The sequence below is a fragment of the Lissotriton helveticus genome, chromosome 5_1, assembly GCF_964261635.1.
Source record: "Lissotriton helveticus chromosome 5_1, aLisHel1.1, whole genome shotgun sequence".
In the NCBI taxonomy this organism is placed as follows: Eukaryota; Metazoa; Chordata; class Amphibia; order Caudata; family Salamandridae; genus Lissotriton; species Lissotriton helveticus.
Genome location: NC_136065.1, coordinates 754,003,751 through 754,031,219, shown reverse-complemented (window position 1 = coordinate 754,031,219; position 27,469 = coordinate 754,003,751). Strand labels below are relative to the sequence as shown.

Below are 27,469 nucleotides of genomic sequence, written 5' to 3'. Positions count from 1 at the left end.
CTAAGTGTTTGATTTCATGAATAAGTGAGATTTGGGGGCTGGGGATCAAAATGTAATTTAATCTGGACAGGCTACCGTGGGCACCAGAATGGAAGGAGTGTTGTATTTTCTCAGGGTGGTAAGTACGCCAGCCATCCACCAATCCCATGGTCTCCAGAAAGTCTGGCAGCCAACTGTTCACGCGGGGGTGACGGTCCAGCCTACCCGAGCCCACTGAATTAAAGTCATCTCCCAGCAGCAGTATTCCCTCCGGTAGTGAAAGGAGAGTGGTACTCGGGTCCTGGAATGAAGTGGTTTGAAGGCCAGGCGGGACGTAAATAGACATTAATGTAACAGTTCGTCCTTCCCAAGACCCAGTAATACCTACATAACGGCCTCTATCATCCGCCCATGTGGAATCTACACTGAGGGGGAATGTGTTTTTTAGCATAATGCCTTCTCCTCTCGAGCTCGTTGTAAAACCTGCATGTGCAACCAATTTATATCCCCATCTGCACATCGCCTTACATGAGCGGCCTATCAGGTGGGTCTCCTGTAGAAGAACAATGTCAGGGGCTTGCTTCTTGATATATTGAAGAACTATACGGAGTTTAACTTTATCCGCAAGCCCGTTAACATTCCAGCTCAAAATTGTTGCCCTCTTATCCCACTGCGTATGCATCAAACTTAATGGAAAAGGTCAAAGCCTCAGTAACGCCTATCACATTGCTTGTCAACGAAAAAACTGCAATTACAAACAAAAATAAATTTCCCCTCCAACAACCCTTCTCCCTGCTTCCCTGTCCTCTGGACTTGAAACTGCCTATACTGAACTGGCAGAGCGCCTGTCGCCCAACTATTGTTCTAAATGAAGAAGATGACGGTGTGTGATACCCCGGTCCCCCCCCCCCCCCCCTCCCCCCCGGGAACATTTTACTTTTACTCTGTGAGGAGATATTACATTAGTGCATATCGTGTCCATCAAACGAGATTCACCCCTTGTACCGGTCAGAATATGTCCACAGTGCCCATCTGCCTCTTCTCGTGGAGGTCTAGTTTATACCAAAGTTCTGAGAAGCACCTCCATCGTTCCTGAACTTGCTTACTCGTTAGTAACTTCTCCGATGTCTGGCTTTCTGGGTCTCCAGCCAGTTTGCTGCAATATCAGGGTTGTCGGAGAACCTAGCCCTACCATCCCCTTCCACTCGGACCTTGGACGGGAAGAGCATTGCATATTTGAGCCCCTTGTCTCTAAGCAATTTCTTTACCCCCAGGAAGGACCGTTGTTGCTTCTGGACTAGTTGAGTGAAGACAGGGAAGAAAGTTATATCGGCGTTATCAAGTCTCAAGCCCCGTTCTGGCTCGTTGAAGTATGGCGTCCCAGTCCCGGTAGTTGAGGATCCTGGCCAGAATTGAACTTGGTGGGGCCTCGGGCTTCGGTTGCCCTCCTGGGACTCTATGGGCTCTTTCCACAACGAAGAAGTTGCCAAGACCCTTGGGTCTAAGATGATGAAGAATAAGGTTTCCCACAAACAGGTCGACTGACTCCCCTTCTGCTTTTTTGGGGACCCCCAAAATGCGTACGTTATTGCGTCGGAGGCGGCCTTCGTAATCGTCCAGTTTAGTCTCTGCGATCTTTCTGAAAGTTTGCACTTCGTGGATTTCAGTTTGTAAGTTTGAGGTATCTTCTATTAAACGGGTAGTCATGAGTTCCACCTCTCATTATTTTTATTGAGATCTGCACGGATTAGGTTCACCTCAAGCTTTATGGTGTCCATTTTATGTTCAAGCATGGTTTTTATCTCCGCTATGGCTGTCATGACATCCTTAAGAGTAGGTTCTTTATCTGTGCTCCCCTTCTCTTCTGCATTCCTGTGTTTAGGGAGGACTCCGTTGCATGGTCTCTTGAGAATACATATTTGTCTAATTTGTTCGTTTGCACTAACTTGAGGTCCCTTGTGGACGCCATTATGCCTGTCTTTGGGGTCTTCACTGTGCTCGTAGCCGGATCCGCAATCCGGCTCAACCAGGCAGGAGAGTTATGGTATGGCGTGAGCGATAGGAGCAGTGCAGGCGTTAAGCCACCGTCAGGGTGCTGCGTATGCTGGACAAAATAGGTTGGAGCGTGGGAGGTATGTGTTCGCTATGTGTCCTTGGCGCCGCCTCGGCCAATAGTTGTGGGGACCTTCCCTCTAGCTAAAGGAAAATGGTGTCACGTTTTCACTGCTGGGGCACCTCTCGCAAGGCCTGCGTTCTTCCTCTTGTTGAGGTGTAGATCAGCCAGATTGCAGAGGTTGCCTGTCGCGCTGCTCTTTTATGCCTCCAATTTCATGGCAAAGGGCATGGGAGGGGCTCACAGCATGTCACCCCGATTCTCTCTCCCCACCACTCCCTCCACCACCGCCTAAATCGTGTCTTCACTGCTTCGGTGGAGGCTTACCGGCGTGCAGCTCGGGCCAGCTAAGCTTGGTTTGTGCCATCCGTCCCACAGCTACTTCGGATCTCGCAGTCCGCCTCCTGCTGCAGTTGGAGCGGAGCTCGGTCCGGGGCAGGCGGGTCAGGACCAGGTACCGTGTTCTGCCGCCAGCGTCACAACGCACTCCACGTCGTCAGTCATTCGAGGCCCCAGCGCTTGTTAACTTTGCAGGCCGGTTGGCCCCGACAACGTTATCACAAGATAGGGGTCAGGTGAGGACTTCGTTCCTCACACCACGCATTCCCAGGTGCCTTTCGGTTGCCGGGTTTCACCTCAGGTATCAGGATATGTATGTCGGATGTGGGGTTTTAGGGTCAGGGGGGCACCGGAGCTCCTCTAGGCAGCGGCCATTACGATACGCCGCGTAGCCACCACAGATATTGTTCTTGGTGTCCCTTATTGTATGGCCAGAGGACAAGTCAATATAGGCACTCAAAATCCGGGACCAAAGAGACCTGGCCCTGCCCTGCCTTTGCCTGCCGCTGATGGGCGTGGCCCGGGCACGCCCGCACGCGTCCCACGCTACGGGAGCCCGTGCCTAGATTTCAAGCGGTTAGAGATGTAGCTTAATGTGTGGGAAAGTAGACCGGGCGCATGTGAACTTTATCTTGGCATGGAGATTTATTTTTTGTTCTTCCATCATAGCTACGAAAGACAATCTGATAGTACCTGACCATATAAAGCATTGGTCTCATTCCAGAGTGACAAGAACCAAAATGCACAGTTACATCAGTAACTTTTCCTATAGTTGAAGCGTTAATATAAATAATACAGGAATTCACACTACCAGTGCCTACAATATCATACTGAATAGTTTCTTTAAATAGCACATTTAAAACATTCAGAATTAGGACTTGCTGATTTCTTGCCACACATAGAGTTCTCAGGCTTTTTGTCGTGAGGTTTATAGAGAAAAATGTGTATTTTTAATGTGACTTATAATACATAGCAAAAGGACTCCAACTATACCCAGTGAACAAGGCCTGGGAAGGCCGAAATACGTTTGGGTTTTCTTTCACACTCCTCTTGAAATAGGACATTTTTAAAAAGCTTGTGTCTGTACACACTTTTTCCTTTGCGGAAAGCGGGTTGGATATAATATGAGCATGGAGGCTCTCAGGCTGTGATTATGCACTCCCAAAAGGAGCCTCGCAAAATGGACCGGCGAGTGGAGGCATCTCATATATATATATATATATATATATAAAGCAGGCTTAGAGTGCTGCATAAATTATGCAAAAAAAGACGCAGAGAACTCTGGGTAGTTTCCAAGTTTAGGTGGAGAGCGGCTCATATATAGAAGACCCTACAACACCAGCGACACCAGCTATTTTTACAGCAAATCCTTTCAGCATGGGATTAGCTAGTACCATCCATGCTGAGTTATAAAATGACAGAAGCCTTTTACTGCTCCAGGCAGAGTATAACCACTTTGGATTAGTAAAATACCATCAAAGCAAACTTGGAATAAATAAAAGCAACCCATGACACATGCTCTGCTGTCATTGCAGCTCTTGACAGAGATTTTGCTTTGTCCCGACACAAGGGGGCACCCAGTACGGCAAAGCAAAACCCTTGCAGGCTTAAAGTGCTGCATAAATTATGCATAAAAAGAAGCCGAAAACTCTGGGTAGTTCCCAAGTTTAGGTGGAGAGCAGCTCCTTTATAGAGCACCCTACACTGCCAGCGAGACTCTAAATTTTCTCATCTCAAATGTATGTTTTTGGTACAAATTGTTTTTCATTTGAAGCATAAGGTGAACTGGCACAAGGTAGATGGTGGAAATACTTTCCAAAGCAGGCGAAGGGTACCACGAAGCAGAAATGGGGCAGAGACTTAAAAATTATAGGTTAACCCTTTAAATTTCCTAGATGATATAGTATCAGCACTGTAGTACCACATATCCTCTTTCAGTACTCCATGTCCTTAAGATGCAAAGGAACAGCCTGAAACTCACCAAAGGAAGGAAAGAGGCATTGGAGGCTGTTCTAGATGACCGCTATCTCAGATCTTTACCGTCTACACACCAATTTCCAGAGTCAACACTTCATCTTTTGTCTCTCTAACCAACATCGGCCTGACAAAGAAGTGAAACCCAACAATGAGATAAATGTACCAATCTGAGGAAGCATTTCTAGAGGCTCGGCCATGGTACTGGCACAGCATTCTTCTACTTTACATAAATGAAAGGCTGTGGATATTAATGAGCACTGTCTTATCACATCCACCTCAATAAATGATCATGTGTCAGGTAATGGATACAACGACTGGAATAGGTTTTATGACTCCTACACCTCAGTATGTCCATTAAATAATGAATAGACTGCTGGGAAGAAAGGGTGGTTTCCATTGGAAGACCGCACTAGCTATTTGCTGCAGTGAAGCAATATTTTCTTATGTAATTGAAGGCCTGTGTTAACATGTCCTCAGGTCCCAACTTGGTTGATGCAATTCTTATGGGATATGCTATCCTTAGACTGGATAGGGTGGGTAGACCAGGAGGTGGTCTAGCCATTGTGTATTAACTTAAATATAATTGTCACTTGGAGTAGTTTAAGTGGTTTAGTCTGTGTGATGCTTTTCAGGTTTTTTTTTTCAGGTTTTAAAGTCTTTATTTCGTTTCATAAAAAATCATAAAAGACAAATATTGACAGACATTACTTATTTACAAATACATAGTCTTTAGTTACATAAAACTAGTATTAAATAACATAGAAGACAAACCTGAAGAAAAATTACTAAGATAAAACACAACAATAAAAAAACGAAGGGGCTTACAGTTAAATTCCAGACAGCTTTCGATAGCATATGCAAAAATGGACAGCCTGTTTTTGTGATGCTCAATACATCATGGTGGAGCATTTACATAATCAATACCACGGTTATACTAAGGTTTCGACCTTATTATCCAGGCCCACCCCAGGTATTTAGCCAGGCACACTGAAATGAACTCAGAGTTGTTAGTTGTTAATACACAAATGGCTTCTTGAGATTTTCTTATGGGCAGGCGCTGGAACAATGGCTTTAACCATTTGTCTCTAGGTGCCAAGTATCTAGGACAAGCAAACAGAAAGTGTCCTACTGTTTCCTTGTGACCAGGGCACCATCTACAATGATCCGTAGTACTCGTTGTCCAATTTTTCGTAAATACATTCAATGGTAAGGCACCCACCCGAAACTGATGGTAGAGTTTCCTGTCCAATGTTTTGGAAATTAGATCCCAATAGAGTTCACGGGATGGGTCTAACTTGAAGGACAGGAACCTACCCGTGAGATTGGTGGAGCTTGAGGCATTGACTCTAGTCTGACGAATCATAGCCCAGTACTGTTCTTTAAAGGCTAGTTTAGATGGAAAAGTGCTAGTAGTAGGGGATGTCCAAAGCTGCTCTAGCCCCATATCCGTCAGGGTGGATTTTACCATTTTAAACCATTTGATTTTTCCTGAACCCCCAAGTGACCTAACTTCAGCTACCTCATTAGCAAATAGGGTAAGTTCAGGGGTTGTCCACAGACGCCTCCAGAAGGCAACCAATCTAAATCTAGCCATCTCATTGATCGGGGGGCAACCCATGTCCAGGCATAGAGGGATAGAAGGGGATGACGGTGGCAAGCCCACCAGGTTACGCAGAAATTTACATTGTATTTTAAACAAACCCGTAAGATCCATATATCCCCACAGATCTGCACCATATAAAATTGCTGGGTTAATTTTGGCGTCATAGATCTTAAGTGCCGGGGAAACCCGCTTGGTGATGGATCTTTTTTGTTCATTTAATAGACAGCCGGTAAGGCGGGCAAGCTTTAGATGTTGTGCTCCGACTTGAGCTTTCCATCCCAAGCGGCTGTCTAGGGTGACCCCCAGATATACCATGTTCTCCACTTGGTCCAATTTAACACCACCCATACTAACTGTACACCGGACAGGGCGGTTCTTTGTTAGTACCATAAGCTTGGTTTTCTCAACGTTCACCTTGAGGTCGCTGATGACACAGAACTCCTCGAAACGGTCCAACGCCCGCTGTAACCCGCAGCGTGTCCGAGAAAGGAGGAGGGTGTCATCAGCGAAGATGAGCATCGGGAATCGCTGTCCTGCTAGCATCGGGGCGTCTGTTGGGGTATCCTTAAAAAATTTGACCACTTAAAACAGTAGGAAAAGGGTTGGAGCCAGAACACACCCCTGACGGACACCTCGGGTTACTGGAAAGTGTTCCGTCACTTGTCCCTGGCCTCCCCATCTCACCCTCGCAAAATTGTCCTCATGAAGTTTAATTATTAGGACTAATAGCTCCTCGGGCATTCCCAAGCTCCTCAAGACTCCCCACAATTTATCCCTCGGGACTAGATCGAACGCGGACTTCAGATCAAGAAACGCTGCGTAGATGGTGCCACCGCCAAGCTGTACCACCTTCCAGTAGATCAGACAGAATCTGAACACCTGGTCAATGGTACTCGTTCCCGATCTGAAGCCCGCCTGCATTGGAGATAGTATGTCCTCTAGTTCGATCCATCCTTGAACCCTGCCTAGGATCATACGTGCAATAAGTTTCTGTGTTGTGTCGATGAGGCTAATCGGGCGATAGTTACTGGGGATTGACCTACTGTCCTTTTTGTAGATAGGTAATATCTCAGCCCCCTTCCAAGATTTGGGTATACTTGCACCGGCAGCTATGGAGTTGGCCACTTTAGTGAGGTAGGGCGTCCACAAAGCGGGGTTTGTTTTAAACAGGTCGGCTGGTACAAGATCCATGCCCGGTGCTTTCCCTCGCATTGTAAGACTTATAGCCAGCTCGACCTCGTTTTCCGAGAAAGTAATGATCTCGGTTTGTAGGGATGGCTGTGATACCATCGCCGGGAGGCTGGAGGGGTTGGGGTTCTCGGCACGGAACTGGGTCGCATAAAATGTTACCCATTCCTCGGGGGACACATAGTTTACAGGGATGCGTGCATCCGGATCCTTCCCCCACTTAACTAATTCCCAGAACTTAATGGGGTTATTTGAAGTGGTAGCCTCCAATAAATCCGACCAATGCTTGTCCTCCCACTCCCGCTTAGCTTCCCACTGCATTTCCTTATAGTTTGCTCTAGCCTCTTTCACTGAGATCATAACTCTGGACTTAACTGCCCTAATGAGTTGGGTGTGGGCTTCCCTACATTTATTGTTATACCATTTCTTGGGACAGGTCGGTATTTTGGGATTTGCCTGGGGCCGTGGTTTTGAGAGCAAGGATTTCAGGTCAGCAAAACAATGGTCGTGAAGGTTTATAATCTTGTCGGCCATTTCGGGATTGTCCCCCAAATGATCATATGCCAACATCTCACTGTATGTGTTGCTAACCTTTACGTTTACCTTATCCCTTAATATGATATCCTCCACGATTTTAGACCATTTTAGTCTCTTCCTATCATTGGTTAGGAAGGCATCCCCAGTCTGTGAGGTACCAGGCTTCTCGGATCTCACTAAACCTTGTATCTTTAATTTCAGGGACAGGGGATTATGGTCACTTTCTGGACGCGGAAGTACTGCCATGTCCACCAGCAGAGGCCAATCTCCTAGTTTTAACAGGATATAATCGATACGGCTTTTTCTCAACCCGTTATCGAATGTAGAGTTCGCTTCCTGGTCTGACTTAGCACGGCCATTAACAGCCCGAAAGCCCCTATTAAGACAAAGGGCCGTCCAATTCACTGCTGCCTCAGTTGTTATTACTGGTTTGATGGACATCAGATCAGGGATACCCCATACTGCATCCTCCGCATAGCCCCAACTGTCCCCTGAATCAAGCAATGGCTCGAAGGTGCAGTTTAGGTCTCCAGCTAGGAGGGTGGCATGATCACTGTCTAAATCAACTAAGATGGAATCCAATGTTTCCAACAGGGGGGGGGGGCGGCCTCCTGGCACGCCTCGGGCATATATATTAATCAGGGTCAGATCCCGACAGCCAATCTTACTCAACTTAATTATAAGGAGGTCAGGGTCGTGTACTGTCATTTCTGTGGAATAAAATCCCAGGGATTGTTTCACCCAAATCAGTAAGCCCCCTGAGGCTCTCCCTTTGGGACTTCTGATTGCAGGTTTAAAAAAGTTGATATAACCCTGCCTAAAAGTTGGTTCAGTTGCCCAGGTTTCCTGGAGTAGGATAATATCATATTTATCCATAAACTCCAGCCAGTCGTCAGAATGGATACGACTTTTAACCCCCGCAACATTCCAGGACACAAGGGTGAGTGGTTCTGTGGCAAGGGCCACAGAGGGTACCACCAAGTCCAGGACTACTGGAGTTCCCTGACTGATCTCAACATCCCACCCATTTTCGATGCACCCAAAGGTACTTCGATTTTTCCCTGTCTTCAGAGAGACTTCTACTTCCCTTAGAGGTAATATGGGAATTCTTGCTGGTAGTGAGGCCCCCAATCGCTCTTCCTCTACAGTTGCAGGCTGCAGGGTCTTATCACTTGGCCTGGCTAACAGAGACCCGGAATTTGCTATGTGATCAGTTACGCAAGACCGGGTTTGAAGTCAATCATTGGCCTCAAGATCAGATAGTGGGCCAAATTGATTGAAAAGAAATGGGAAGTGCGAAGGTTGGGGAGTCCTCATGGTAGGGTAACTCCTGATGTTGGGTTGACCATATCTTGATCCCGTTAGGATACCACTCTGCCTATGTGGATAAAAGTATGATAGGCTCAGTGTCTGGACATCCCCCTGTCTGGCGAACCTCGCTTTTCTACTAATCATATCCACCACCCAGGAATCCTTAAATGAAATTAAAATACAATCACCCTCCAGATCTTTTGCGCCATGGCCCACCCAATCCACCCTTCTCACAAACGAAATTTCAGTTGGGAGAGAGGGGGGTAGTGGTCGATTTTTATTTAGCCAGTATGTCACCTTATTGCGCAGGTCGCCAAAAGTCTCCCTCTTGCCAGATGGAAGGGGGGCTACACCGGTCAAGACTATTGTATATAGTGCAGCCTCAGCAGGTAGGTCGGCCCGCGGCTTGGTATGTCTACGATGTTTTTCTACCAAGGGGTTTATTGTATTACGATTTTGATTAACTAAAGGCCCTTGGTGGGGAGGCCGAGGAATATTCAAACTAGGTTGAGCCAGGGGAGGTGGCCTGGTTGAGTGGGGTCTAGCAGGATTTAGGCTGTCAAGTTTGGCCACAGGCTGCTTCTTGTCTGTGGGTTGGGATGAAGCCACAGATGTATTATTTGACGCTACCTTAGGATCTCCCCCCCTCGTTGGTCTATTAATTACTACCCCAGGGAGTTTATTTTTTAAAGAGGTGGAGGTGTTTATTTGCTTAGTGGCTGGTTGAATTGGGTTAGCCCCCCCTTGACTTGAACCAGTTAGGGATACTAATAAGGCTGAGTTTGTATTTACTACTGCCTCCAGGGAGTCTATTTTTAAAGTCATTAACCTGGTCCGCTCTAGAACAGGCAATAAAAGGTTTTTCATCAGTGCCTCAATTTTAACCAACAATGATTTGTCGCTGTTCTGACAGGTAGGACAAGGGTCGGAAGATCCTAGCGAAGTAAGGGCAGGGCATAGAACATTGGGAAAAGTACTGGTACATTGTTTTGAATCACTAAGATTACCCAAAGCTAGTGATGTAGGATTACCGTGTGGATTACCGATGGTATTTTTTACTTTTAATTTAGGCATTTTGCGTTCTCTCCCCCCAAAATAGCTCGTGTCATGCTTTCTCTTCCTTGTTACCGTATCGGCATCTACTGAGACCATTTGTGTCGCTCTAGTGGAAACAATTTTTGAAGACTCGGAAGGTGAGTGGGGCATTTCTGGGGTATAATCCGACTCGAAGCTGACCTGGGATGAGGTTTCTCTACTTGCCTCGAGATCATCCAAGTGATGTTCAACATGAGCTGGAGAATGCACAGAAGAAGAATCAACCCCCTCACTGTCCATATGCACTAAGGCCTCAGTGGTAGCTGTGTGAATACAGTTAAAGGCTGCATGGGCTGGTGCCACGGGGCTAGGGATCGTAGCCAGCCTACCCAATGAATTGCGTTTTCCGCTAAGTAAGTCGAGTGAAAGGCGTTTCTCTACCATAGCAATTTCTTTTTCGAGTACTCCTGTGGCACGAGAAATAAAAGCATCCAATGGCCCCGAAACCACACCTTTGGGAGTCTGAACTTGGACTATGCGTGGTTTGCCTGAACGTAATGACATTTTATAAATGGCACAGTTACAGGAGATGACAATAAAACACGCGATTTACACAAAATAGTTATACTAACGTAAAAGTCCACACAGACTGATAATAATGTTTCTTGGGTCCAAGTACTTGGGTTTTCTTTAGAAATGGGCAGATAACAGTTATTTGTTCCGCCTACCTTGGATGTGGCAGGAAACCGATACAGGGGTTAAGGGCCAGGGCCGTCCTCTGCCGTCCTCGAACGGCCTCAAACGGCCCGCTCTTAGCCCGGTCTTGCTCCGGGCTGCGTCCCGCGCTGCGGTAGAAGTAACCCCAGTTATAGGAGGGTTTGAGGGCGGTGGGCGGGCCGGCAGGGAGAGCGGACCGGAAGTTGACGACGGTCTGTCAGGGACTCCTGGGAATTGGAGTCCCTGTCACGCTCGCAGCCCTGCAGCCCTCCGCCGACGCTGTTGCAGTCTCACCAAGCTCTCCCAGACTGCTCCTCCTCACAGTGGGCCGTCGATGCGGCACCCGCGGAGCGGGTGCGGCGAGGTGTGGGTGGAATGCGTGCAGTCCACGCAGTGTCCAAACAGGGTAAGCACGTCCCAACTAGGCGCTACAGCAAGGTAGAAGTGATGCTTTTCACTTCTCTATAATAATCTCACCCACTGATTCATTTGAAGGCATTCTGTCATACAGACCTCCGGGCCCTAGGTCCATGTTCCCGATTGAATTTGCAAACTTGATCGAACCATACCTAGATAAAAACAAAATCACTCTGATTAGCTTCTTTAATTTTAATTTAGAGGAAACCAGGAGTAGTGACTCTAGGGTACTGAATGATACCATGGCCTATCTTGGACTCTCACAAGTGGTTAGAGGTCCCACACAGTGGGTAACACCCTAGACAGGATTTTTCTAATGATGCCTGGCTGTCTGTGCAAGAGGTATTACCTCTACATTGATCTGATCGCCAGGCAGTAACCTTTTCTTTATATATTTTTTTCATTAAGATCAAAGAGACTCTTGACACCACCATGATACTTAAAAGGAACTGGGAGGATGTCCCAGCGGAATCTTTTGCTAGTGCCCTTAGAAGTAAGCATTGCACTGAGTTCGAAGATGCAAACATGGGAGCTGCTGAATTTGCAGCCTGGTTGAGCTCAGCCTCAGATATGGTCATGCCCAGTGGGGGAATTAAAACCTCGCAGGAAAATGCCTACAACCCCATGGTTTACCGAAGGGTTAAGACTACTGAGGCTGGCCTGTCGACGACAGGAACGTGGCTGGAGAAAACAGTATAAAGAGGAGGAGAAAATCCCATATAAAATGGCATTAGAGAGTACAAGAAAGCCATTAGAGAAGAAAAATCTCTCTTTTGTACTAATATAATTGAGTCTGGAAGCTACTTTAAAGAATTGTTTTAAGTTATTCATCAGCCCGTATCTGTACCAGTTCCCTCTGAAAATTGAGGGCTCATTAGAGCTCTGCAACAAGTTGGCAGAATTCTTCCACACTAAAGCTTCTAACATCTATGAAGAATTTGCATCTTATAGTCAAGATGAGCACACAGACTCCTGTCTTATTGCCTAAAAGCAGCAGAGCCTCTTAGATACCACTGAGGTGGAGGAGACACACCTAGCAACGTTGTCTTCGTTCCCCTCCCCTGACTCTCGATCAAACAGAGACACATTTGTTGAACTTAAAAAAGGGAATCTCCATTGGAATCTTGTTCCCCTAAGATCCTCCAACTGGCAGCCAAGACAATATCTTAACCTCTACCCACATTATGAACAGAGCAATTAGTTCTAGGTGCGGTCCACGTTTGCAAAAAGAGGAGGTGGTCGGGCCTTTTCTCAAGGAACCTAATCTTGACCCTAATGACCGAAGAACTATCGCCCCATCTACCTGCTTCCAATCCCGCGAAGATCTTGTAGAAGCATCTTGACCATCACCTGATGGAACCTGTGAAAGAACAGGGATTGTTGGTCATCTCACAGTTTGGTTTCAGAAGCCATTATGGAATAGAAAACCACTGGTATTCGCAACAGACAGTTTTAGGTGTCATGTTAATGCAGGCCATGGCCCTGATCATTTTGGATCTGGCCGCAGTCTTTGGCACCATGTACCCTACCATACTCATTGAACGTTTACAGACCTTGGGTATAGATGATATGGCTCTGAAACTTCCTACTTCTTTCCTCACGGATAGATTCCAGATGATCGTAAATTAATGTAAATCTGACCTTTTTTCCTTGCCATGTGGGTTGGCTCAGGATTCTTCCCTGAGCCTTACGCTGTTTAACTTATATGATCCCCCCCCCCCCCTCGCCAAACTGTGCTCCTTTGGGCTACAAGCCGTGTCGTATGCTGACGAGACACATCATCGTGTCCATCTCAAAAGACATCGATGACTCCGCTTCCAGCTTCAACAACTGCTTAAAGGTGGTGGCCACGTGAATGGGCAAGAATTGCCTTAAGTTGAATGCGATATGGCGGAGGTGTTGATGCTTGGCAGCCAACCATCGATCTGGAACCAGAACTGGTGGCCAGACAGCCTGGGAATCTATCAATCAATCAATACATTTATAGAGCGCACTACTCACCCGTAGGGTCTCAAGGCGCATCTACCCACCCTAACAAACTCAGCAAAAAATCTAGGAGTCCTCTTGGACTGTGATCTGTCTTTAGACCTCCAGGTCAGTAACGACCGGTTTCAGAACCTTACTGAAGATTTTTTTCATTTATTCCTTCCCTTGCATAGAAACAGGTAGCCTTAGCACTAATTTCTTCCAAGATCGACTATTGCAACGCCCTCCATCTTGATGCTAATAAGACAACCCTGGCCAATCTGCAACTTGTACAAAATGCAGGGGCAAGGCTGACATTAGATTTCCCCAAGCATCTATCAGTCTCGAGAGGATTGCTTGAACTTCACTGGCTTCTTGTACAGAAGTGTGCCACTTTTAAAGCTATGTGCATTGTTCATAAAGCACTGTACGGTGCTAGCCTGGCTGGAATTAAAACCATGCTCCAATGGTATTCCCCTAGTAGACTTCTTTGCTCGGCAGCTCACAATTTAGTTGTTATTCCCAGAGTTGGGAGAAAGAGATCTGGAGGTAGAGTCTTTTCGGTTACGGCTGCCTGGTCTGCAATTTCCTCCCCCTCAATTGGACCTGCATGAAGCTGCATACTCCTTTCAGAAAGGCCTTTAAAATTGGCTCTTTTCTCTGTAAGAAGGTTAAATACTTTTACAGGTTCTTTCCATAGGCTGAGTCTACCTTCAAGATTAGCAATCTGACTTCTTCGGGCATTTGTTGCACTATGTGAATTTACATGTCATTTCATGGTTCTTTCTTTACATGCACTTCATGGAGGTTGTGTACAGCAATGTTTTAGATTCTCACCATGAATGCTTTAAGATGGCCATCTGCATGCTGGATACATTTCAGAGGGCAAACAGTGAGGATTCTATGATTTTTCTTCTTCAGCAACCAGATTACAAACATTTTGCCCTAGATTTTCACTGTACAGTAAGACATTTTCCACTCATACCTATGGTCAAAGTAGCCTTCCCATATGTAGTTTTAACCTTTGTTTTGCACAAAAAACTCTGACTTTCCTACGTGCAGAGGTGAACTGCTTGATGGGGAAGGCCCAGCCAACACCTTTTTTGATATTCAGAATCCCACAATGCAGATTTCTAGAATCAAGTCATTTAATTTTTCCCATCTAAATTGTGTCTTTGTTTCACAGCTGAAAGTTAATACTCCACCTGGCATATTTCAGGTGGAGCAATGGAATTTCTAGCACTCGTACCACTTCATCCATGCATAAAGAAAGTAACAAGCACCTCTTTTCCATTTGAAATGTGTTAGAAAATAAGTAAAGAGGATTAACTTCCACTTGTTAAATTAGTTTTAAAAAATTGATAGTGTGAGGAACCAAAATAGATTGATCATTTTGGGACTTTTTTTATTGTAGGGCATCTGATGCCCAAGTGTTTTGGAACTTCTCTTTTTTAGGTTTATTTTCTGCTAAATAAAGCTGGTCTAATAGAGACTTCTAGCCATAGATTCCTTACCTTAGACTATTCCCCAGGTGTCAGCCTGGATCTGACAATTTCCAGGCACTTCCTCTGCACGCCAGTAGGTGGCATTGTTTGGCTCTTCGTCAGTGATATGGGCGCAACCCATATAGTTGCACCCCAGGGCACTGACATCAGTTCTTTTCTTTATGTGCCATCAGCACAGATTTGGAGTGTCCACTTTTTCGACAACTTTTTTTCGACATTCGTTGTGCGCTGATGTCTCCACAAAAAACCTGTGGGGTTTAAACCTTGTTCTTCAATGTGGTTTGTCTCTGGAGCCGGGCCACGACTCCAATGCCTGTGTGGACTGCTGCACCATGACCCCTAAGGCGCTGCAAGAGCGATCCCATAAACTCCTATTTACCCAAACGGTGGTCTACTCCACAACACTGCAGGTTCCGGTCCAGAAGATCCCAGGCCCCTTTGTGGAGACTTTGCAGGTGATAGTCATTGCGCTCACAGTCATCTGGTAAGTCTCACAAGAAGTTTAAGCAATCTAACAAGTTGAGGCACTCCTCGACTTTGCCACACCGGTCCCAGTCATCGGACAAGACCTGGGAACGACGTCCCCAGGCCCAGCTCCCACGTCATCCGCGTAGCCTGCCTCTGGGTAAGCTCTGTACCTCCCTCAATTTCCAGGACCCCAGAACAAGCCCCGTTCAACTACGTGAATTCTATGAGGCCATGCACCTCATTTTTGGCGGGTAGACCCCTCTAGAGCGACTTCGGGCCTCATGGTTCGGCAGTGGGTCTACCCTCAGTGCCATCCAGGCCCTCTGGATACAGTGCTGGGTGTGGTCTGATCGAAGACAACAACCTTTCCCGTAGTCAGTTCCACTGACGTCAGTCCCAGTGTGCCGACCCCATCACCACACCGGACTCTGATATGGAGCCTGATTGGCATCGTCCAACGTACACTCTGGTGGGAGCAGGAACACAGCCTTCTGAGTTTGAGCAAGGATGTAGGAAAGGGCCCCTTTTTGCATGGTTCCCCCCTCACTTTTTGGCTGACATCTGATGCAACCTGACTTGATGTGCCCTGGGTCCCTGCCAATCAGGCTTGGCCTGTGATCTTTCTCAAGACATTATCTTTGCATCCACAATTAGCATTAAACTGGCCACAGGTACCATGGGCATTGTGACCAGGGAAGGCCTCTCAGGGGTGCAGCACCTATGTGCAACCCTTAGAGGTCATGTACCTTAAAATCTCTCTCTCTCTCTCCCTCTCCGGCCCCTCCTCATCATGGCACATATCCCTGTGTACCATGCCTGCAATCCACTGCCTAAGGCCTAGATAAGTCACCCTTCTAGCATGGTGCACTAGCCCTAAGGAGAGAGTACAGAGAGCATGAGCCCTGTACCCCTACAGGGTCTAAGTCCACTCATAGACGTTGTAAGTGTAGTAAAGCCATAAAGAGTATAAGGTCTGGTAGTTGGTCATTACAAACTCCACAGCTCCATAATGGCTTTAACACCCCTAAATTTAGTATTTAGGGTCACCCTTAACCTTTCCTCCTCAGATTCGAGAACGAATGAAGAAACTGAGGAGCTGTGCTGATCCGGAACGAAGAAGAGGACACCACTGCCTTGGCCCCAGCCCTACCGGCCTGTCCCGTCTACGTCTTGCCTACAGCAAGAACCTTGGCGAGTCCAGTAGGCAGCAACCCCCAGAGCACTTGCCCTGCAACCGTCCTACAGACTCTGTCTCCCATGAACTCCAGATTTGCTGAACCAAAGACTCAACTCCAGAATCCGGATTCCGGTGACTCTGAGATTCTGCACCACTCTACGACAATGGCCTGAGTTTGAGTGGCCAACATCCCAAGGTGGTCACCCCAGCGATCCAGACCTGGAATGTGGTGTTCCAAGACCTACCTCAAGACGACGCCTGCAGTGTCGTGACCGGGGCTCATAAGAAAACCCAACGCCAGAAGACATCCCTGAACCCAATGACCCATGTCCTTCGATGGCCCAACGGACGGTGTCCAGGCATCCCCCAAGATCCCAACTTACCTCTCCAGCCCAGCCGGTGGCAGCCTTCAGTAGGTCTCCCTCTCCGAGCCTGCAGGCACTTTGCAAAACGGAGAGTTTTCATTGGGGAAACACAGGGTCCTCTACATCCATTTTGCACCCTGCACCTGGCCGCCCCAGTGCCGTTGGCGGTGCAGCTCTTGTGTTGGTCCTTGGACCCTGCAGTGCTGACCTTAACACTAGGAGCTTTGCTCCCATGCCAAAGTTGCCTGCTCATCAGCAGTGCCTAACCAAAGGCCCGCATAGCCCCATTGGCTAACATCAGGACCCTGCACTCTGCACCGGGCCGCCCCAGTGCCACTGGTGGTGCAACTTGAGTGCCCATCTAGACCTTGGAGAACCTTGGTCCTAACCTCCAAAACTCACCCTCATAAGTTGTGTACTTACCTGAGAAACCACTAACACTTTTTCCACATAGGAATCCGTGTAACAAGATTATGGGCCTAAAAAAAGATCTGTGTTGGACTGTGTTTTGTGTAGAAAAGAGAATCCTATTGCAAAGTATAAAAAGTCTTTCTTACCTTGTATGTATGGATCCTGAGGTGTGGTATCTAGGCATACCACCCCAGTACTCAAAGTAATCTAAAGTAACAAAAAGTAATTACTGGGTAATTTAAACTGTTTCCAAAGCCTTTATCAACCTGTAACAATTGTAATTTTGTGCACAACTGCAATTACCTTAAACAGTCTTGCATTTTGAAAGTATATGTTACCTACCAGTGCCAAGTCCTGTTTGGTTCTAAAATGCATCCTAAGTATATCTTTTCTTTATACTTATCTAATAGGTCTGGATGCTGTATCTGAGTGTGTGCTTGATTGAGTGAATACAATAAAATGCTTAATACACCCTGTGGATAAGCCTAACTGCTCTCCCTCACTACCACAAAGTGAGTTGTTCGTACTTACCTAATCTAGCCTCTGTTATACCTCTGGGGACTTCCTGGACTCTGCGCACACTATACCTCATTTTGGTATTGGGTATACTGAGCCAACTTCTTACAAAGGGCCTCTCCTTTTTTGATATACCCTGTGAGGAGTATTGTTGAGGAGGATCTGAGGATCCATTTGGCTACCAGAACCTCTTAGAAGAGCCAGAGGACAATTGGTATGAGGAACTGGCAGATGCCACATCCCCGGGCACTGGCCTAGCCTCTCCTCCTAGTTTGGCTACAGAGGAAAGAGCTTGCTTTACCATTGTGGTGAGAAGAGCCGCTGGGGTCCTAGAACTTATGTTGCTCTCAGTACTAGTCAAGAAATGGATTGACAGAGGTGCTTCAGCCAAGAGTCACCCCTCACAGAACCTCTCCTCCCTTTTAATGAAGCCCTCACAGTCCTACCTGGTGCATAGGCCAAGCCCTGCACATGAGCTCCTGTGCACAGGACAATTGCCGACTGCCATAGCTCTGCAGCTGGGGACCCAGCTTTCCTCACCCAGCACCCCTCCCTAGAAATTCTGGTTGTCCAGGCCTCCACCTCAATAGTTAACCTTGGGGTGTTCCCTACCACTCCACTGGATAAGGAATCTAAGAGGCTAGGATACCTTTGGCAAGAGAATGTTCTTTTCTGCCAGACTTGCACTGCGATTGGTTTACACCTTGTGCCTCGTGGACCAATACACAGTTTGGCATTCGTTTGGGCAGGTGCTGCCTATGGTCTCGGAGGAGGTCCGAGCCATACTGACAATGCTGTTAACAATGGCAAGGGTCGCAGTAAAGTTCACTATTCACTGCGGACTGCATACGACCGACTCTCTAGGCAGAGCAATTGCATTGTTAATAGTACTCAGAAGCCACGCCTGGCTGAGATGTACAGACTTTTCAGGGGATGGCCAGGCATCCATTGTGGGCATGTCCTTCGATGGCAGATTCCACGCTAGTGCTTTAAAGACAGCAAAGCCACCACCCGGTACAAGTGTCTTTCCATGGCCCCATATCAACCTCATTCTGCCTTTTCCCCCTTCTGTGGTTTTGATAGGGGCTACCAGACGCTTCCATTCCTGCTCGGCCACCATGGCCCACCAGCTCCCCAGACCTTTCGTGGCTGCGAACCTGACTCCTACAAGCCTAGTGGGACACATAGATAGAGGTCTACCCAGTCTTCCACCCCCACACCCCAGCAGCTGCAACCTCACAACCCCTTTAGTTTGGCATCTTACTATCATGGGCAACCAGTTGGCAGCAGAATCCAACATCCTGCTATTCAAGCTGATGCATAATTTCTCTCTACTCATTCTGACAAATAAAGCCGCTTTTCTAGTGCCCATTGAATCTGGGGGGTTAGTGAACTGCAACACTCTCTATGGAGGGGGGTCGTGATCGTGAAAGGGGGCTGAACAAAAAAACGTAATTTTTTTAATACCTTACCTTTTTGCCGGTGCTGCCTCTTCTCTGCTGTCCTTCTGACTTCAGGAACAGGAAGCGGGCAACCAGGCACCCGCCCCTCAGCCAATCACAACGCTGCAGTGCAGCATTGTGATTGGTCTTAGGACCATGACATGGCGCTCAGCCATGCGCTGTAGGGGTGGCCGTGTTCTCCATGCAGGCTGTAATCCAGCCTGCATGGAGATTGGGGAAAGTGCGCATGAATGATTTGGGCGGCCCGAGAGGTCTGATCAGTCACTGCGCACTTAGACGAGTGGGCAAACCACTCCTGCCCTGCTCCATGAGCAGAGCAGCCACGCCCGCCATCAAAGTTGAAAGTTATTATCATTTCATGTTTTTGTTTTCTGCACTGCTTGAAAGTAGTGAGGCAATGCTCCTCCGCCAAAGCGGAGGAGCCGCCACTGCTGCCTGGACAGTCAGGTCTGTCGTGATGCGCAGTTTGCCCGTTTGGTCCTATGGGACTTTCGGGTCTACATCTGTTCATAGACCCAACTTCTGGGAGTTATTGCTTGGGTATCCGTTCTGAAGTAAGGAATTTGCGGTTAGAAGTCTCTATGTGATGAACAAGTTTCTTACTTTCGGTAACACCTTATCGGGTAGTGACTATCTAACCACAGATCCCTTACCAATCCTCCCCGATCTGCGGACAGATTTCTCTTCATATGGTAACCCTTGTAGGTCCTTAGTGTCTGCACACTGGTCATCAGCATTCTGCTGTGGCTCTGTGTTTCTAGTACAGAAATGTCATGAAAAGAAACATGGGAGCTCGGGTGGCAGCTAGATAGGCACCGTACACCTCACTTTCAACATGGACTACACCATTTACCGTTGCGCAGAGGTACGGCTCGAAAAATTCCAGAGCCAGCCTGTATTGTATGTTTTTTTTTGTCAAAGGCGTATTGTATGTTTTTATTGTGTGTATATATTGTAAATAGTGTTTTGGAATTGCTTTTAGCCCTGAAGAAGTCCCATGAGGGATGAAACGCGTTGGCAAGCAATTGTGTGGTGCTTTTAAAACAAGTGGTTTTCAATAAAAGATTAACATTGACTACAATCAAGATACACAACTTTCTGTTATTTTCTTCTGGGAAGCTAGTTTTCAATATCCTTCTCTATTGTTAATACATAATGTATTAGGATATTTATATACAAGAGTACGTATCCTTCTCGGGTGCAGGGTCAATCTTTAGCTTTGGATAGTGGTGGTTTATAACCACCTATTTGGGATGTATGTGGAGAAGCGTGGCTCAATGGTTAGAGCGGCAGACCCTGATGCAGAGGTCTGTCCCGGGACCAGGGTTCAATTCCTGCCTCGGCGGCTCTTGGACTCAATTTCCCCGGACCTGATAATTCTCACCTCGGTGCCTAGTCTAATCATGGGTCCCACTCTGTGACTCTGGCCAATAGCTTGATTAATCTCCACAACTGCCCCAGCAGCGCTTGGATGCCTGGCTTCACCTTGGGGGTGCCCAGGAGTGGACATTTCACAGGAAAGCCAGGAAGGGTTCCACAGCGGTATGAATACAGCACTACGAGGCCTCCGGGTAGAAGTGCGCTATATAAATACTATACATTTACATTTACATCCTAGACCCAATGCACCGAGGTATAGTGGTGATCTAATAGGCCTGACAGGTAGTGACGTTTGGTGCTGGATCTCTCAAGCTTTGACCCCTTTCCTTGGTAGTATATTCAGATCCAGCCTGACGCCTGGGGAATATTTTAAGCTAAGGAATCTATGGCTAAATAGTCTCAACCAGAAAAGGTGTTACCAAAGGTAAGTAACTTGTTCTTTACCCCCGAGAATGAGCATATTGGGTGAATTGTTTTATATGGAGTCAAGATATGTTGTCAAATGTGGCTATTACCAGTGGCATCTGTGTTTAGATTACAACATAGTTGCTTGGTTATTGGGAATCCAGTGTAACATTTTGAATATTGTTTAAAAATGTTATTACTATTGTTATTTGGCACTTGTTATGAGGTTGGACATGTGCTCTGAAAAAACACAACTTTCTCTAATAGGGTCCAGAGTAGGTCTAGATTACTTAACCTTTTTCGCTTTACTTGCTTGGAAGTCACCCAAACTTTGTGACCTTGTTAAGTGCTTTAACATAGGAAACAAATAACCATTGTGTTAGGTTGTTTATATGCATAGTGCCTCAAAGGATGTGAAAGGGTTCTCAGACGTAGAATTGTGAATTTATTTATTGTGAAGAAAGAGTCAGTGATACATACCTTTGTGGGAACTGAGGAACATATACCTTTGTCACTGCTCATGGCAGAGCATAAAGGGGTTGATCATGGAGATAGTCATATTTATTTATTTGAGAGTTGTATTTAGCGCATACATGACCCAAAGGGTATCAAAACGCTGTACAATACACATAAAAGGTTTCTCTGTACATAGGTTTTAAAACATATCAGAGGTCACTGTCCAGTTTCACCCAGTCTGGTGATAGGGATTTAAAGATTGTAAGTTTTGTGAGGGGTAGACGGTTTGCTCTTTATTTCCAAGAATCTGTTTGTTAGCCACCCCAGTGCTGTCTTCAGTACTGCGTTTTTCCCTGTAGTTGCCAATTGTTGATTTGTTTGGAATTTGAGGGCTTCTTGGTATGGAGGTGGAGTTTTGTTTATCCTTCCTTCCTTCCTTCCTTCAAGGCAACAGGCCAGCTATTTTATGTCGTGCGGTCCCATCGGGTTTAGCAACTAGTGTTGGCAGGCTTATTCCTTCATTATACCAAGGTGTCTTTTTAGTAGTAAGGATATTGTGCTTTTCTTTAAGTAGGCTGTTGATGGATTAGCATCGATTTCCAGTGGAATGGAGTTCCATGAACTTTGTGCGTTTTGGGTGAGTGAGCGTGTGTATGAGCTATGTTTTTTAACTTCGGTGGTTCCAGAAACAGTGTGTCTGTGCTCCTGAGTGTGCCGTTTCTTCCTGATCTGGTCAGTATGTTTGATAGTTTTATTTTTTGGTGCATGGCCTTGTGTGTGATTCAGGCTAGTTTGAGGGTGCTTCTTGCTTCAACTGGTATCCATTTAAGTCTTGCAAGAGTGAGTGTGATGTGGTTAGGACATTTCTCTCCTGAAATTGGCCTGGCTACAGAATTTAGTTTAGCTTTCATTCATGTTAGGTGGTTTTTTTTTGTACCAGTGAGGGTTGCGTTTCCGTCTGGATATCACCATGGCTTGGATCATATCTCTGCGGTTTTCCTCTGATATGAAGGCTTTGATTTTTTTTTTTATGAGTTTGGGATTGTGCATGGCATCATGTCTTGCTATAGTATGTATGTGGGTAGTCATTTTGAGATGTTTGTCTAGTGTGATCCTTAGTGATGTAGTGTGGTCTGCTATTGTTGTTTGCCAGTTAAGAGCATCCAGTTGAGAAATCCATTATTAGAAATGTTGTTTTGATGGGAGATTAGTAAAAATGTGGTCTTTTTATGGTTGAAAATTAGGTGATTTGAATGTAGCCAGTGTTGCACTTCCATTAGTATCTTATTTAGGTGGAGGATAGCCTTTGGTGAAGTGACTTTAAGGTTGTGCTTGTATAGGGGGGAGTTGAAGGTAGATTATTTCAGGATCATTGTCAGTGGTTCCATGTATAGGTTGAATAATATGGGGTACAGGATTGAGCCTTGCAGGGGACACCTTGGTTGGCTGGGACTGTGTTAAATAGGGAGTCATTCATTTTGACTAGTTGTGAGTGACTGTTAAGGTTTGAGATCAACTATTTTAGAACTATGCCCTTGATTACCATGCGTGATTCTAGGGTGTTTAGTAGTGTTGTGTGGTCAACCGTGTTGAAGGCGGAAGAAAGGTCTAGAAGTATTGCCAGACTTGAGTTCTCCGTGTCAGGCATCCTATATATGTCATGAATTATGTTTGGTATAGCTGTTCCGGTACTGCAGTCTATTTTTAAGCCAGACTAAAGTATGTCGAAGGTTTTGGTCATCTATGTGTTGACTGTGCTGGGATTGTACGCATTTTGCAAGGGCTTTAACTAGAAAAGGTAGATTGGTTACTGGGTGGAAGTTAAGATTTTGGGAGTCTGCACCCCGCTTTTAAGAGTAGGATGACCTGTCCTAATTTAAGGCAATCTGGCATTGTGCAATGGGTTAGTGAAGCGATGATATTGGTCAAAGTAGGCGCCATGATGTATTTGAGTTTTTGTTAGTTGTGATGGGAAGGAGTCAGCAGTGTGAACTGTTGGGTTTAGATTTGATATGATCTTGATGATTTTTTTCTCTTATAGTGTTATTAATGTCTGCCATATTGCATTGCTCTTCAAGAACAGTGGGAGTGTGTGTGCCACAGTCTCTGCGTCCTCGGTCATTTGTTTTAGGTGTGGGTGTGTCTTCCTTTGGGGAGTCCTTGTTGTCAAGGTTGTTGCGCAAGGATGCTTCTATTTTCGTGGCTTTTTTTTCTGTAAAGAACTTCAATAAGTTTTCACATTTCTCCACTTTTACCATTGTTTTTGGTGTGGTGTTTGTTGTCTGTTGAAGTTGTAGGGTTGTTTTGGGCAATTATTTATTTAGTCTGGCTGCAATTGGAAGACACATGCTTTAATTTTAAAGATGTGTTTTGTATCAGTTTCTCTCCTGCTGTAGTAGTTGAGGTTAGAGGGGGGGTCCTGCCTCCAGTTTATTTCCGTTCGTCTGAGTTGTCTTCATTTAGTTCCTTGTTGATCCATAGGCATGATGGTTTGTTTTTTAGTTTCTTGTGTTTTACTGGGGCTACTTGGTTGAGTATGTCTGATAGTATTTCGTTGTAGATTATTGTTAGGTCTTCCACTAAGTAGAGCTTGTTGGAGGGAGAAATGTTGGAGCTGATCTCTTCTGCTAATTCATCTGTTTTTGTTTTGTGTTTCTAATCCAACATTTGGGTCTGTGGGCGTGTCCTTTGATATCTTCATGTTCTGTGTTACGGTGTAAGTGAAAGATATGGTGGTCTGACCTGTCTACAGGTAGAATGGTTTCAAGACTTAAGGATTCATCTTTGGCTATTAGCAGGTCTAATGTTGCTTCCTTTTTGTTTGTGTGGTTGACAGAGTTTTAGGTTGTTGTTTTCAATTAAGTGTTTCAGGTTTATCAGGGTGTTATTGGTGTCTTTCCAGTGAATGTTGAAGTCACCTAAGGCTATGTTGTTGGTTTCCAGGAGGGAGTGTTGAGTTATAAAATCTATTGAATGTTCTGAAATCTATTGAATGTTCTGTGAAAAGCTGTTGGTTTCCTGGTGGATGATTAATTGTGTGTATTTTATTTGGAGAAGGTTAGGCTGAAGTCAGGTTAATTCCTAGATATTCAAAAGTGGAGTATTTTTCAGTTTTAAAAGTATTGATTTGAGGGTGTCCTTGTAGATGACCACTAGGCCTCCTCCTTTTCTTCCATCTTGGTCGCAGTGTGTTATGGTGAAGCCTGGGGGAACTAGTAGATCTATCATGGGGAACTAGTAGATCTATCATGGGAGCCACAGTGTCATTCAGCCATGTTTCTGTAAGGAATGCATTGTAGATTTTGTATGAGATGATTACTTCTGCAGTTTCAGTGCTATGTTTAAGCAAAGATCGACAGTTGTGGACCAGACATTTTTTTGTTGGCTCAGTATTGTTGATTGGTTAGTCTGGACATCCGGGTTTATTGATGATTTGTGTGGAAGTGGTCTACCATGATGATTTCTCTCCATGTCTTAGTGTGCCTCTGATTGTTATCTTGTAGGTTCTTTGGACGTGGCTTCTGGGTTTGTTAATTTGTATGACTCCAGAAGGCCATAAGAGTCTTCTTGTGAGATCCCATTTGTCCGTAATGGTCTGTGTGAGTTATCATATAGTTGTCCTGTAGAGGTCTACATGTGCAGTGTATGCCTCATGGGGTATGTTTGAGTTCGAATCTATGTATAATTACAAGTGGAAGTGGAAGGTGTTGGCAACTCACTCTCTTTTGTTTTCCTCTATGAGCATGCAATATTGTTTTTTCCTATATCAACATAAATGTTATTAGTGTTTCAATACAAATTTGAACCTGAGTTTGGTGATGGGATAGGTGTAGTGATATTTGCTAACATTCAATTTTGTGATTTGCCTATCACAGCAGCTGTCTGAAGCAAGAGTTCGCTTATAACAGTTTGTTGCTCCCTCTATGCTTTTTGGTTGTGATACTACTTTTTCAGAGCAGTCTGCGAGTATTCCATTCCAAACAGTGAATTAGTGGCGAATCCAGATCAGGAGAACACTTATTGTTAAGTAAGTAACATGCTTATCCTAGATATTTTAGAGACAAACTGATATAATGGTGCAGGTTTTATACATGGTCTCAGGAAGTGAGCCTTAGGAATATTGCTGATCAGGCAGGAGGAACTGAGGAAGATATAGGTGAGAGTTAATGGAAAGTAGCTTGTGAGGACCAAAAATCTTGTTTAGTAAGTGGGCAAGGGACATTTAGAAAGAACTATTCTGTGCTGGCCTTTAGAAATTTAGTTCTAGGTAAAAGGATTTTGTACAGTTCTCTCATTTCTCTCCCAACAGGATTTCATCTGAGTGCCACTGTGATCCCACCTCAAATGGCACCACCAAAAGGAGCCTACAACGTTGCTGTGATGTTTGACCGCTGCAGAATAACCTCGTGCAGCTGCACTTGTGGAGCTGGTGCCAAGTGGTGTGCTCATGTAGTAGCCCTCTGTCTCTTCAGAATACACAATGTAGGTTTGATTGCACAAGTGCTAGCTACCTTGAAATTAAAGACTACTTTATTATTTTTTGCCTCAATCCACTTGTAAGCTTTTTATTTTATTTGTGTTGCTTGTGTCTCTCGACTACAGTTAAATGAAGGGATTTACACATTTTAGGAAGTGCGCACAATTTTAGTGGACTCCACTTTAAAGGTCCTCTTTTAACAATTATTAGCAACATTAAGACATACATGCAAGGCAAAGTGCTGTGTGAGATGTATAGAGGGGAAAGTTAATTAACTGTGTTTTTAGGTTTTAAAAAATAGTCATTCATTTGATAAGGTTACAGCAAAAGACTATGTCAGTGGTGGGTCAGTGATGCAAGCCTAGGGCTGCTTGGAATTTACCAAATTGGTAAGTTTACATCACATCATGGTATATGTGGTGATTTCAGAGAGGGGTGGAAAATGGTCATACCACCTTTATTTTGCATAAACTGTGGGGTTTAATAAAAAGTGGATAAAAAACAAACCCTTCTAATTTCTTTGTTCACTGCTGTGAGTTCCCTCACTGAGTAGCTCCATTTGCCTTTCTCCTCCCTTTTGCCCCTCCATCAGAGATTCAATGGTGCTTCGTGTGCTTTGAAGGTAAGTTTTGACAGCAGAAGGTGGCTCCTGTTTCCAGAACTTCAGCTGCCAGATTTTCTGTTTTGTAACAAGAAACACCAGAAAAAGTGCCTCAGTCAATTGTTGAAATGTTGATTACTAGTTAAAGAAAAATGGGCATGAGCGGGCACCCCTTCCTTGAAATATCTGTACTTCCAGGCCAACCTGAACAGGAATGATACTGTGATGTGTTGTCCTATTTGCCAGGCTAAGAATGTCCATCTTCTCTTCTTGAGAACAGGTGAAGCATTGCGTTCAGATTGTGTCTCTGACATTTGTTATAGTGGAATCTACCTCGCGGTCTTGCCAATGATGTTTCTCTTCAACCCTCCCTCTTGTGCTCATTGAATCTTCTTTGCCTCTTCTAATCTCAACTAGTTGCTCACAATTGATTCAGTTGTTTCCTATAGCAACACCAAACCTTCCTACAGCAGTGGTCTAAGTAGCAATGCTGCTCTAGCTTTTCTGGTGGATAGTTCTTAATGTAGAATCCTATCCTCGTGTATATCCTCCCAGAGCTAGATTGTTTCTGACCATCTTTTCACAATCATTAGCTTTTCAGCGCTGCCAGGTGGCACTAACACCTCTTCCCCAACCCACTTCAGCAAAACTCAGTCAGTGGACATTATTCGAGTGGCAAGAGAAAAAAGTTAGAGCCTTGTTCAAGGCCAACCCCTGGCTGAGTCATTCAGTAAAGGCTAGATATTCGCTCAAATGAGTGAGCTATTTGGCTAGGATTCTGTTTCCTTAGACATGCCTAACAGAGATTATAGCAATAAACATCAAAGTACTGGGAGCAATGCTTCAATTAATCTTCACACTGGTGATCGTGCAGGGCTACATTCTGGTCCATCATTTGTCACCCGCCATACTACGCTGGACACAGACCAGCAATATGGAAATTATTGTTGGTCCTGCTCAAGTAAGAACAGCCTAGCCCTAACTAACAGGCCATATCCCCTCTGACCAGCAACATAAGCAATCGCATACCGATTTTGGCCTACTTAGTCCGTTTCATTGAGGTA

The 27,469-nt window shown here is 45.5% G+C and overlaps 1 protein-coding gene across 3 annotated transcripts in view; it reads left to right on the top strand.

Moving 5' to 3' along the window:
• Window positions 1–27,469, top strand: part of ZSWIM8 (zinc finger SWIM-type containing 8) — a 2,353,271-nt gene that overhangs the window by 407,487 nt on the left and 1,918,315 nt on the right. For all 3 annotated transcript variants that reach the window (XM_078643224.1, XM_078643226.1, XM_078643225.1), the window contains one exon: window positions 25,637–25,809. In XM_078643224.1, coding sequence (XP_078499350.1) covers window positions 25,637–25,809 — 173 coding nt within the window. The remainder of the gene's footprint in view (window positions 1–25,636; window positions 25,810–27,469) is intronic.